Source organism: Bombina bombina, chromosome 3, assembly GCF_027579735.1.
Source record: "Bombina bombina isolate aBomBom1 chromosome 3, aBomBom1.pri, whole genome shotgun sequence".
Lineage (NCBI taxonomy): Eukaryota > Metazoa > Chordata > Amphibia > Anura > Bombinatoridae > Bombina > Bombina bombina.
Window position 1 is genome coordinate 48,235,237 of NC_069501.1, and position 14,122 is coordinate 48,249,358.

The 14,122-nt window shown below is 40.9% G+C and overlaps 1 protein-coding gene across 3 annotated transcripts in view; it reads left to right on the forward strand.

Annotated features, from left to right (window-relative positions):
- The window catches only part of ATP6V1A (ATPase H+ transporting V1 subunit A), a 230,848-nt gene that overhangs the window by 162,388 nt on the left and 54,338 nt on the right, over positions 1–14,122 (forward strand). For all 3 annotated transcript variants that reach the window (XM_053705827.1, XM_053705826.1, XM_053705828.1), the window contains exons 6-7: positions 3,445–3,596; positions 4,587–4,749. In XM_053705827.1, coding sequence (XP_053561802.1) covers positions 3,445–3,596; positions 4,587–4,749 — 315 coding nt within the window. The remainder of the gene's footprint in view (positions 1–3,444; positions 3,597–4,586; positions 4,750–14,122) is intronic.

Genomic DNA, 14,122 nt, shown 5'->3' on the forward strand with positions numbered 1-14,122 from the left:
ACACCTTACAAGAGAAAACACAATTTATGTTTACCTGATAAATTTATTTCTCTTGTGGTGTATCCAGTCCACGGCCCGCCCTGTCATTTTAAGGCAGGTAATTTTTAAATTTAAACTACAGTAACCACTACACCCTATGGTTCCTCCTTTCTCGGCTTGTTTTCAGTCGAATGACTGGCTATGACAGTTAGGGGAGGAGCTATATTACAGCGCTGCTGTGGGTGTCCTCTTGCAACTTCCTGTTGGGAATGAGAATATCCCACAAGTAATGGATGATCCGTGGACTGGATACACCGCAAGAGAAATAAATTTATCAGGTAAGCATAAATTGTGTTTTCTTGTTTGTTGCCTATTCTGGGAAGCATAAGGGGCAAAAGGTTTCTGCGACTTCCTTGCCTTTTTGGTTAAGGAGCGTTATCCGCTTAGCTTATGAGACAGCGGGACATAAGCCTCCTCAGAGAATTATGGTTCATTCTACTAGAGCAGTGGCTTTCTCTTGGGCCTTTAAGAACGAGGCCTCTTTGGATCAGATTTGTAAGGCGGCTACCTGGTCCTCCTTGCATGCTTTTTTTAGATTTTACAAGTTTGATGTTTTTGCTTCAGCTGAAGCAGCCTTCGGGAGAGGTTTTGTAGGCTGTGGTGCCCTCAGATTAGGGTCCGCCTCTATTTTTGTCCCTCCCGTTCTCATTCAGTGTCCTCTAGAGCTTGGGTATAAGTTTCCCAACAGTAAGGAATGAAGCCGTGGACTCTCATTATATTAAGAAGGAAAATATAAATTATGCTTACCAGATAATTTTATTTACTTCTGTAATCTACGATGGGCAGCCCCCTAAATTATATTTGTCTTCTAGCACCTTTTTATACCCTGATATTTCTCCTACTGTTCCTTGTTCCCTTGGCAAAATGACTGGGGGATGGGGGAAGTGCGAGAGGTATTTAAGCCTTTGACTGTGGTGTCTTGGCCTCCTCCTGGTGGCCAGGTTCAATATTTCCCAACAGTAAGAAATGAAGCCGTGGACTCTCCTTATACAGATGGAAATATATTTTTATATATATATATATATATATATATATATATATATATATATATATATATATATATATATATATATATATATATATAGCCTGGGCGATATGGGGGGGGGGGAATTGTGATTGCGATTTAATCGCGATTTTCACGTCGGCACCCCCCTCCCTGTAACCCGCATCAGCCACAGTGCTCACTGGTAAGTCGGCCCCCCTCCCTGTAACCCGCATCAGCCACAGCGCACCCCCCTCCCTGTAACCCACATCAGCCACAGCGCTCCCCGGTAAGTCGGCAGCCCTCCTGTACGTCATAGGTGATGTCAAATGGGGCGGGGCTAAAAATTGCATACTCTCGCGGTTTGTAATCGCAGCCCTAATAAATATATATATATATATATGGGGGGGGGGCTAAAAATTGCATACAATCGCGGTTTGTAATCGCAGCCCTAATAAATATATATATATTTATACACATATACACACACACCAGCTCTATTCAAAGCCAGTAGTACGAGTATAGTGATGTACATGTTATATAGTAGTAATTGTGTGTTTGTAAGGTCTGTATGCCTGGCAAGCTGATGTCGTCTTGCAAAACCGTGAAATAGGGAACCAGCAGACAGGTAGAGATAATTAATGCAAGACTAGAGTACCGTGAACCTGTGGACAGGAACCCCGTACCACACTGTCCATAATCCACACAACAGCTGTTTATCGGAAATACTTTAAAAAGTGTTAAATGTTAAATGATGATGAATACAAAAGAGCACACAAGTTCTAGATCTGTTGTATTGGATAGGTGCCTATTTGTTCCCATTGTCTGAAAGCAGAAAAGTCAAATCCCAGGAAATACTATAGGTTATGGTATATGGAAATGTATCTGGACTATGGAATATGATATATGGATATGTATCTAGACTGTAGGTTATGGTAGTATGGCTATATGTCTATACTATAGAATATGGTATATGGATATCTATCTACACTATAGGTTATGGTATATGGATATGTGTCTATACTATAGAATATGCTATATGGATATGTATTTAGACTGTAGGTTATGATATTATGGCTATGTGTCTATACTATAGAATATGCTATATGGATATCTATCTACACTATAGGTTGTGGTATATGGATATGTATCTATACTATAGAATATGGTATATGGATATGTATCTAGACTATAGGTTATGGTATATGGATATTTATCTATATTATAGAGTATGCTATATGGATATCTATCTACACTATAGGTTATGGTATATGGATATGTATCTATACTACAGAATATGGTATATGGATATGTATCTAGACTATAGGTTGTGCTATATGGATATGTATCTATACTGTAGAATATGGATATATATCTAGACTATAGGTTATGGTATATGGATATGTATCTAGACTATAGGTTATGGTATATGGATATGTATCTAGACTATAGGTTATGGTATATGGATATGTATCTAGACTATAGGTTATGGATATGTATCTAGACTATAGGTTATGGTATATGGATATGTATCTAGACTATAGGTTATGGTATATGGATATGTATCTAGACTATAGGTTATGGTATATGGAAATGCCCCAAGGCAGAACATGCAGTGATCTGAGATGTCATCGCTGAAAATGCAGCATGTCTGCAGAAAGAATAGGACACATGTAGGAACTCTTAGCACTTTCACTTTACAGCACTGCTCCACATTAGACTGTTCACTTAAAACAGCACTTTCCTCTGGACGCACTGTTAAGGAAAACAGTGCAGAAAGAGCAAAGTGCTGTTTGAAGAGAACAGTCAAATATGGAGCAGCGCTGCAAAGTAACAGTACATTTATTGTTGACTGGCTCTCAGGGAATCTTTCAACCCTCCCCCTTAGCCTTTTCTGACCTACAAAGCTGTGACTTCTGAATGTATCTTTTTTATTACTACATTTCTTCTTTGTGATGTTAGATTAAAAGAAATGTTAAAAAAAAATTATTTGAAAGATTTAAAAAACTTTATCTGGATAATAAGTTGTGCCTTATGTATATAGACTATAGGTTGTGGATATGTATCTAGAGATAAAATTTATACTTGTGTAATTTAATGGTTATAACTGTCTGTGATAGTTGCTTGTTTTAAGTGTTAATGAGTTTCCGATGGAAAGAAAACAGCATTGTCTAATCCGTCAATTATAAGGAGATTAAGAGTACTCTTAATGTAATTTTTCTTCCTATTTGGTTTAATTTCCCCCCCCCCTTTTTTTTTTTAAGTGTTTTAATTTCTGTGTTTTTATACAAGAGCATTTTATATAATTTACTGTATATTCATTTTTACAGAATATAAGCTGAACAGCCATATGTGTATTTCTAGAGATCCAGGATAGGATATTTCTAGAGATCCAGCATTAAATGACTTTTTTTCCCTACCAGGATGTTGTTTTGGAGCTGGAGTTTGAGGGAGTGAAGGAGAAGTTCACAATGGTCCAGGTGTGGCCAGTAAGAAGTGTACGTCCAGTTACAGAGAAGTTGCCAGCCAATCACCCTCTACTTACTGGCCAAAGAGTCCTTGATGCACTGTTCCCGTGAGTAACCAAGCAAATTGATAAACAGTGGTACATCAAATGGTGTTCAGGTGAATTATGGAATTATTAGACTTGGTGCACTTTGCCTTTCTATACATGGAGTTGTGGATAGGCTGCATTTATACAAATTCATACAGGTTCATTAAACAGAATACAGGATGATCAGCGCCAGGTATAACAAAATACACAAACTATCAAGAAAAAACAGGGATCTCCCAAACCCTACAAAGATGTAATGCAAAAAAAGGTTATAATTATTTGAATGCGCTTTCAAGTATTTATATCCTTTTTTGGTTCATAGAGGTTCATACAGGTTCATACATACTTTTAATAGATGTTTGGCACCAGAAGGAAAATGTAGTGATCATATTTTAGGGCAAATTCTTAGACATAGTATTTAAAGTTTCAAGTTTAGTCAAGTTGAGTAACATACCAGTTCCTGTCCTACAGTTTACAAGATATGAATCCTAGCAGAAGATTGGTCCCTTATCCCAGCACCAATGAAACTGGCATACCTTCCTTAGGAGATGTACTTATGTAACGGAGGCTTGTTCTAGGGCTGGGTCTAAGGGCAAGTTCCCGGTTATATCCTTTATTAGAACCATTTTACTATTACAATGTTATCATCTAAATAGTATTACCCTTATCCATTATTTCTTATTCAGCTTCGATATGGGGAATAACATTTGAAATCTTTCATCCCTAGGTATTGACATAACCTAAAATACCAATATAAATTACGCAATTCACTATCATAAAAAAATAAGTGTGTTATCGGTAAGTAAAAAAGAAAAATCTAGTTCATGCAAAAATATTGACTTTTTTATTAAATCAATCATTCAGCCAATCAGGCTAATAAGTTGTAAAATAATAGATCTCGGCAATGCTGTTTAGATATAGAGATTAAAAGACTTAATAAAAAAATGTAGAAATATTCTGTAGTGTATACATCTACTATTGAATTCTTATCTTTGCATTCTGGATATTTAGGTGTGTACAAGGTGGGACCACGGCTATCCCTGGAGCCTTCGGCTGTGGAAAAACTGTGATATCACAATCTCTGTCCAAATACTCCAACAGTGATGTTATCATATACGTGGGTTGTGGAGAGAGAGGAAATGAGATGTCTGAAGTACTGAGGGATTTCCCAGAGGTCAGCACACAATCTGATTTATTTCTAAGCTGTATAGAGAGGTCCTCTGACAATTTAATAATATTGCTGATATTTAGGATTTTATCTCATACTGACATTAAAATGGTCTAGTGAAATACCTGAGGATGGAATACTGGGATATGAGACCTTTTAACAAACCATGATTCAATGGAGTCATATAATTACCGTTTTCTCTTGTAAGGTATATCCAGTCCACGGGTTCATCCATTACTTGTGGGATATTCTCCTTCCCAACAGGAAGTTGCAAAGAGGACACCCACAGCAGAGCTGTCTATATAGCTCCTCCCCTAACCCCCACCTCCAGTCATTCTCTTTGCAACTCTCGACAAGATAGGAAGTATAAAGACATCTGTGGTGACTTAGTGTCGTTTTTTACTTCAATCAAGAGTTTATTTTAAACGGTACCGGCGTTGTACTGTTTACTCTCAGGCAGAAATTAGAAGAAGAATTCTGCCTGGAGGTTGATGATCTTAGCGGGTTGTAACTAAGGTCCATTGCTGTTCTCACACATAACTGAAGAGTATGGGAAAACTTCAGCTGGGGGAACGGCCTGCAGATTGTCTGCTTTGAGGTATGTTCAGTATAATTTTTCTAGAGAGATGATAAGTTCTGGAAAATACTGACAGAACCTTTTTAGAAATGAGGTAAGCTAGATACAGTGATTTAATAACGACTGGGATCAAGCTTGCAAAACTGGGTAATTTTCATGTTATAGGTCTCTGGTGTTTAAATTGATAAAAGCGTTTGCACATGAAGGTCGTTTTTTTTGGAGAGGGTTAAAACTTTATTCGTCCACATGGCTGTTCAGAAAAACTTTATTTGTCATTATGGCTTTTCAGAAACTCCTAGGTGTGTTTCTTTATGGCCTCTCTGACATTGAGTATGGTGGGAGGGGCCTATGTTCGCGCCTCAGTTGCGCAATTGTTTTTCTTGCTCAGACATCAAGCTTCCCTAGAGGAGTCCTTCTGTATCTGAGGACCACTAAAGAGGGTTTATTCCATTCCTGTTCGTTCCTAAAGGGGCAGGTAGGCGAAGTGTTTAGCGGTTTGTACCAGTGGTAGACATTCTTTCAATCCGTTTTGGGGGCCAAAGGGTTAATCGTCCATTTGCAAGTGGGTGCAATATTACTTGGGTCTCATATACACACTGTAAAAATTTCGAAGTGTTTACTGCTTTTTTTTCACAGTTTTGCAGTTTAAGTGCTACTTTTTTTCTCTTAAAGGTACAGTACCGTTTTGATGAAATTGCTGTTTTTTGTTTAATGAAGTGTTTTCCAAGCTTGCTTGTGTCTTTGCTAGTCTGTTAAACATGTCTGACATAGAAGAATCTACCTGTTCAATATGTTTAGAAGCCATTGTGGAACCCCCTCTTAGTTCAGTACAAGTGGTACACATTAAATCTATAAGCTACAAAGACCATATTGTGGCTTTAAAAAATAGATCACCAGAGGATTCTCAGTTTGTAAGAAGGGAGATTATGCCATCTAGCTCTCCCCATGGGTCTGATCCCGTAATACCCGCACAAACGACGCCATCTACATCTAGCGCGTCTAATTCTTTTACTTTACGAGACATGGCGGCAGTTATGAATTCTACTCTCACTGAGGTGTTGTCTAAACTGCCAGGGTTACAGGGAAAGAACAAATACAGAGCTTTCTGACGCTTTAGTAGATATGTCTGATATGCCCTCACAATGTTCCGAAGCTGGCGCAAGGGACTTGGTATCTGAGGGTGACATTTTAGATTCAGGGAAGTCATTACTTCAGCTTGACTCTGACATGACATCATTTAAATTTAAGCTTGAACACCTCCGTTTATTGCTTAGGGAGGTCTTAACGACTCTGGATGATTGTGACCCCATTGTGGTACCAGAGAAGTTGTGTAAAATGGACAAATACTTTGCAGTGCCTGTTTACACTGATGTTTTCCCGGTTCCTAAGAGGTTTTCGGAAATTATAACTAAGGAATGGGATAGACCAGGTATTCCGTTCTCTCCCCCTCCTGTGTTTAAAAATATGTTTCCCATAGCTGACGCCATGCGGGATTTGTGGCAAACGGTCCCTAAGGTGGAGGGAGCTATTTCTACTTTAGCTAAGCGTACAACTATTCCGATTGAGGATAGTTGTGCTTTCAAGGATCCTATGGATAAAAAATTAGAGGGTATCCTAAAGAAAATCTTCACACATCAGGGTTTTCTTCTCCAGCCTCTCGCATGCATTGCTCCAGTTATGGCTGCAGCGGCCTTTTGGTTTGAGTCTCTGGAAGAGGCTCTACAAGTGGAGACTCCGTTGGAGGAGATTTTTGACTTGATTAAAGCTCTTAAACTTGCTAATTCCTTTATTTCAGACGCCATGTTTCAGTTAACTAAATTTGCGGCTAAGAATTCAGGTTTTGCCATTCTGGCGCGTAGGGCGCTATGGCTTAAGTCCTGGTCAGCAGATGTTTCATCAAAGTCTAAGCTTCTTAACATTCCCTTCAAAGGAAAGACCATATTCGGGCCTGGTCTGAAGGAGATCATTTCTGATATTACTGGGGGAAAAAGGCACGCCCTCCCCCAGGATAAGTCTAATAAGTTAAGGATCAGACAGACTAATTTTCGCTCCTTTCGAAACTTCAGGAGTGGCACGGCTTCCGCTTCCCTTAGTACAAAACAGGAGGGAAATTTCGCCCAGTCCAAGCCTGTCTGGAAACCTAACCAGACTTGGAACAAGGGGAAGCAGGCTAAAAAGCCAGCTGTTGCCTCTAAGACAGCATGAAGGAGTAGCCCCCGATCCGGGACCGGATCTAGTGGGGGGCAGACTTTCTCTCTTTGCCCAGGCTTGGGCAAGAGACGTTCAGGATCCCTGGGCAGTGGAGATCATTTCCCAGGGATATCTTCTGGAATTCAAAAGTTCTCCTCCAAAGGGGAGATTTCATCTCTCACAATTATCTGCAAACCAGATAAAAAGAGAGGCATTCTTACATTGCGTTCAAGACCTTCTGGTTATGGGAGTGATCCACCCAGTTCCAAGGGAGGTACAGGGGCAGGGTTTCTATTCAAAACTGTTTATAGTTCCCAATAAAGAGGGGACTTTCAGACCAATCTTGGATCTCAAGATCTTAAACGAATTCCTCAGGGTCCCATCCTTCAAGATGGAGACAATCCGAACCATTCTTCCTATGATCCAGGAAGGTCAATATGACTACAGTGGACTTAAAGGATGATTTTCTCCACATTCCGATTCACAGTAATCATCATCAGTTCCTCAGGTTCACCTTCTTAGACAGGCATTATCAGTTTGTGGCTCTTCCCTTCGGGTTAGCCACGGCGCCAAGAATCTTTACAAAGGTTCTAGGGTCCCTACTGGCGGTCCTAAGGCCGCGGGGCATAGCGGTGGCTCCTTACCTTGATGACATCCTGATCCAGGCGTCGACTTTTCAAATCGCCAAGTCCCATACGGACATTGTTCTGGCCTTCCTGAGGTCTCACGGGTGGAAGGTGAACAGAGAAAAGAGTTCTCTTTCTCCTCTCACAAGAGTTTCCTTCCTAGGAACCCTGATAGATTCAGTAGAAATGAAAATTTTTCTGACAGAGGTCAGGATATCAAAGCTTCTAACTTCCTGCCGTGCTCTTCATTCCACTTTGCGGCCGTCAGTGGCTCAGTGTATGGAAGTAATCGGCATAATGGTAGCGGCAATGGACATAGTTCCGTTTGCCCGCCTACATCTCAGACCACTGCAACTTTGCATGCTCAATCAGTGGAATGGGGACTACACAGATTTGTCTCCTCTGATAAATCTGGATCAAGAGACCAGGGATTCTCTTCTCTGGTGGTTATCTCGGGTCCATCTGTCCAGGGGAATGAGTTTCCGCAGGCCAGAGTGGACTATAGTGACGACAGATGCCAGCCTTCTGGGCTGGGGCGCAGTCTGGAACTCTCTGAAAGCTCAGGGTTCGTGGACTCAGGAGGAAGCCTTCCTTCCGATAAACATTCTGGAACTAAGAGCGATATTCAATGCTCTTCAGGCTTGGCCTCGACTGGCTGCGGTCAGGTTCATCAGATTTCAGTCGGACAATATCACGACTGTAGCCTATATCAACCATCAGGGGGGAACAAGGAGTCCCCTGGCAATGATGGAGGTTTTCAAGATAATTCTATGGGCAGAGGTTCACTCTTGCCATCTCTCAGCTATCCATATCCCAGAAGTAGAAAACTGGGAAGCGGATTTTCTAAGTCGGCAGACTTTTTATCCGGGGGAGTGGGAGCTCCATCCGGAGGTATTTGCCCAGCTGATTCAACTTTGGGGCAAGCCAGAACTGGATCTGATGGCGTCTCGTCAGAACGCCAAGCTTCCTCGTTACGGGTCCAGGTCCAGGGATCCCCAGGCAGCGCTGATAGATGCTCTAGCAGTGCCCTGGTCCTTCAGCCTGGCTTATGTGTTTCCACCATTTCCTCTCCTCCCTCGTCTGATTGCCAGAATCAAGCAGGAGAGAGCTTCAGTGATTTTGATAGCACCTGCGTGGCCACGCAGGACTTGGTATGCAGATCTGGTGGACATGTCATCCTTTCCACCATGGACTCTGCCGCTGAGGCAGGACCTTCTACTCCAAGGTCCATTCAAACACCCAAATCTAATTTCTCTGCATCTGACTGCTTGGAGATTGAACGCTTGATTTTATCAAAACGTGGTTTCTCCGGGTAGGTCATTGATACCTTGATTCAGGCTCGAAAGCCTGTCACTAGGAAAATCTATCATAAGATATGGTGTAAATATCTTCATTGGTGTGAATCCAAGGGTTACTCCTGGAGTAAGGTCAGGATTCCTAGGATATTATCTTTTCTCCAAGAAGTATTGGAAAAGGGATTATCAGCTAGTTCCTTAAAGGGACAGAGTTCTGCTCTGTCTATTCTATTGCACAAGCGTCTGGCCGATGTTCCAGACGTTCAGGCGTTTTGTCAGGCTTTAGTTAGAATCAAGCCTGTGTTTAAATCTGTTGCTCCGCCATGGAGTTTAAATTTAATTCTTAAAGTTCTTCAAGGGGTTCCGTTTTAACCTTTGCATTCCATAGATATCAAGCTTTTATCTTGGAAAGTTCTGTTTTTAGTAGCTATCTCTTCGGCTCAAAGAGTTTCAGAGTTATCTGCCTTACAATGTGATTCCCCTTATCTGGTCTTCCATGCAGATAAGGTTGTTTTGCGTACCAAACCTGGATTTCTTCCTAAGGTGGTTTCTAATAAGAATATCAATCAGGAAATTGTTGTTCCGTCATTGTGTCCTTATCCTTCTTCAAAGAAGGAACGTCTGTTACACAATCTTGACGTGGTTCGTGCTTTAAAGTTCTATTTACAAGCTACTAAGGATTTTTCGTCAATCATCTTCCTCGTTCGTTGTCTACTCTGGAAAGAGGAGAGGCCAAAAGGCTTCGGCAACTTCTCTTTCTTTTTGGCTGAGACGCATGATCTGTTTAGCTTATGAGACTGCTGGCCAGCAGCCTCCTGAAAGGATTACAGCTCATTCTACTAGAGCGGTAGCTTCCACATGGGCTTTTAAAAATGAGGCCTCTGTTGAACAGATTTGTAAGGCGGCGACTTGGTCTTCGCTTCATACTTTTTCTAAATTCTACAAATTTGATACTTTTGCTTCCTCGGGGGCTATTTTAGGGAGAAAGGTCTTACAGGCAGTGGTGCCTTCCGTTTAAGCGCCTGCCTTGTCCCTCCCTTCATCCGTGTCCTAAAGCTTTGGTATTGGTATCCCACAAGTAATGGATGAACCCGTGGACTGGATACACCTTACAAGAGAAAACAATATTTATGCTTACCTGATAAATTTCTTTCTATTGTGGTGTATCCAGTCCACGGCCCGCCCTGTCTCTTCAAGTCAGGTGTTTTTATTTTTAAAACTACAGTCACCACTGCACCCTATAGTTTCTCCTTTTTCTTACTTGCCTTCGGTCGAATGACTGGAGGTGGGGGTTAGGGGAGGAGCTATATAGACAGCTCTGCTGTGGGTGTCCTCTTTGCAACTTCCTGTTGGGAAGGAGAATATCCCACAAGTAATGGATGAACCCGTGGACTGGATACACCACAAGAGAGAGAAATTTATCGGGTAAGCATTAATTTTGTTTTTATCAAATTATATCCAATAAGGGGAAATACTGGCACAGGAGGTAACACTGTGAAACTGGAGATAGGCTGCTGAAATAACCTCTCATTAGAGGCATCTTTATTATTAGTGTTTAAATGCTTGAAATTTACAGACTGTAAAACTAGAAAGTACTGAATGTGATCATCGGTCACATCCCCAGTTATTGAATGCAAATTATCTGCACTGCATTAAAAAGCACATTAATATGCAGATAATGTCTGAGAAATGCTGACTTAGAAATCACAATAAATAGTGGTCCCGAGTATGTTCCCAGTATGCAGATGTCATAGCTCTTGCATGTGACTATCCCGTGTAGTAGCTCAGCACCTTCATTTATCTTTAATATGCTCAGCTTGCACATATAAGTTTTTTTACTCACAAATAATTGGTTAAATGTATAGAATTTTTTTTTTTTTTTTAGTCTGCATCTGTCTTCCAGAAATGCCTGTGTAACCTTATCGTTGGCTTCCTCTATATGTCCTACCTCCTGTACTTTTTCAAGCAAAACTTTCTACTCTTACTTATGTGTAGTTTTCCATCTAAAGGGGAGGAGAGTCCACTGCTTCATTCATCACTTGTGGGAAATAAGAACCTGGCCACCAGGAGGAGTCAAAGACACCCCAGCCAAAGGCTTAAATACCTCCCCCACTTCCCTCATCCCCCAGTCATTCTTTGCCTTTCGTCACAGGAGGTTGGCAGAGAAGTGTCAGAAGATTCTGAGTAGTCTCTTAAGTAGGGTAGTACTCTTCGCAGTGGGACTGGAGTTTTAAGTATTCCTGTCAGCCTCTCAGTGAGAGCATGGGTGAAAGTTAGAGTCCGGAAATGCAGGGGGAGTTCTCCTGCGAAACCATCCCGACTCATATTAACAGCTCGTAAGATTGTTTCGTTATATATATATATATATATATATATATATAATCTGTGTGTGTATATGTGTGTATATATATATATATATATATATATATATGTGTGTATGTGTGTATATATATATATATATATGTGTGTGTGTGTGTGTGTGTGTGTGTGTATATGTATATATATATATATTAGTAGTAAGCAATTTCCAGTTCAGCCCACCAGTAGCCAACTCGCCTGGGTGCAATGATATACCATGAAATAGAAAGCAAGAGAATGCACTCTCAGGACTTTTCCACAAAAAAACCAATTTAATGGAACGTTTTCGGGGTTCACAACCCCTTCATCAGCATGCAAAACAAACAAAATTCAACTCATTTATAGTGTTACATATCAATTACATCATATCAACCTTAGTGTCTCTCCAAAGGAAAAGTGCGCCAATTTTTCGAGTTTGGAACGCATATTGCGTTCCACAGTGCTATCCGAAACCGGAAGTTGTGTTACCTCACTTCCGGTTTACGGAATCAACAAACAAAACGTAAAATTAATGATAAAGTTGTGCACTCTACAATTTCAAACGTATTTAAGTGACATACTAATATAGGGGACTTCATATAGCAAAAGTGTGCCACATTATAAAAAGTGCCTAAAAAATTGTGATAGATATACATTGTCAAATGTTGCTACATCCGGTCGGCATGGAGACAGTAACTATGGCAATCGTATACAATTCAGATTGCCAAAAGGTGCCATAACCTATGTTAAATTTACAAAAGTATGCCAGCTGAATGAGACAACAATTTTCATAGTGTCAAAAATAGCGTGCACTCAAATTATATACAGTCATGTTATATATATATAAAAAGAATAATAATTAAAAAATAAAAATTGAACCATATGACAGTACAATTGATTGGAATGGCAAGTTATAAATAAAAAGCAAATATAATGTTGCAAATGTGAATGCTGTGACTTACAATGTATCGCCAGTATATTACAGCAGAGTGGCGTTGGACATGTATAATGCTACACTGTATGTGCAAGCAAATGAATATATCAAATTAGAGCAGTATACAGAAGAAGGAATATATATAATAATGTTATAGGGCTGTGCTATTGAGCTGCTGTTACGTTGGGGCACAATTTTCATATGAATTAAATTTTGGCCATTAGGGGGTTATGGATTGCAACGGCCAAAATGTGGATACCAGTGCCAACAATCATATGAGGGGGGAAACCTTATTTTAGAATTCTAGCCTCAAGTATAATTGCAAAAAACAAACAGGGATATGTGAGAAAAGATATTAATGATAAGGATCATGGACATATATAGCTCATATAGATACTGTCCACCTCTGGAATTTATCCAAGTGGATGTGGTTCTTTTTTGTGTCCGTTTTTAAGACTGGTGGTGCATGTTAAGGCAATGGGTAATGGCTCACGGCGGACCAGGCTTCCACAGAGAAGGTGGAGACAGATGTCCCCCCTAAACCATGCCGTTAGGCGCACAACACTTGCCCCTACAACTAGGGGAAAATGGAATGTGTGCCAAAACGGAGCCACAATGTCCACCTGGCATACCCCAAGTATGTGGCACCCCAGTTGTTGATCACATGATGCTCTTAAAGTCCGGCATGGTGTTCAGGCCACCTGGTTGTATTGTGCCTAATCTGAACATCCACTGGGCCTCTCGTCTCAGGAGTTGCTTGTTCCGGTCGCCACCCCGATCCAATGGGGGTATGTGGTCGATTAGAATGTAGCGGATGGAAGATACTGAGTGTCCCTTGTTAGCGCAGTGTCGCGCTACTGGCTGTTCGGAATCGCCGTTTTTAAGTGCTGTCCTTATGGCGTGGCGATGATTGGCCATACGCTCACGGAGTGTGCCAGAGGTCTTCCCTATGTAAAAACAGGAACATGGACAAAACAATAAATATATAATGTGAGTGGTGGTACACGTTATGGAGTGCCGGATAGAGAATGTTCGATTGGTGTGTGGGTGATGGAAAACTTTGGTACCCACTAGGCCATTGCACGTTGTGCAGCCCAAACAGCGATAGGAGCCCTTTATATTCCTTTTCATCCCAGTCGAATAACACTGTTTGGGGTCCGTTTTCACCAGAAGATCTTTGAGATTAGTTCCCCTCTTAAACCCAACCATAGGTCGTAGATTATGGGTAAATGTGAGTTTTGGGTCTGAAGACATAATTGGCCAGTGTTGTTGGAGAATTTGGCCAATATTTTTTGTCACTGGAGTAAAAGTGGTGGACATAATGAGCTTGTCACTAGCGTCCCTTTTGGGTTTGGGTATAATTAATTCCGTCTGTGTTAGCCTTGAAACAGATTCCATAGCGTCCTGTATTATCGGGATC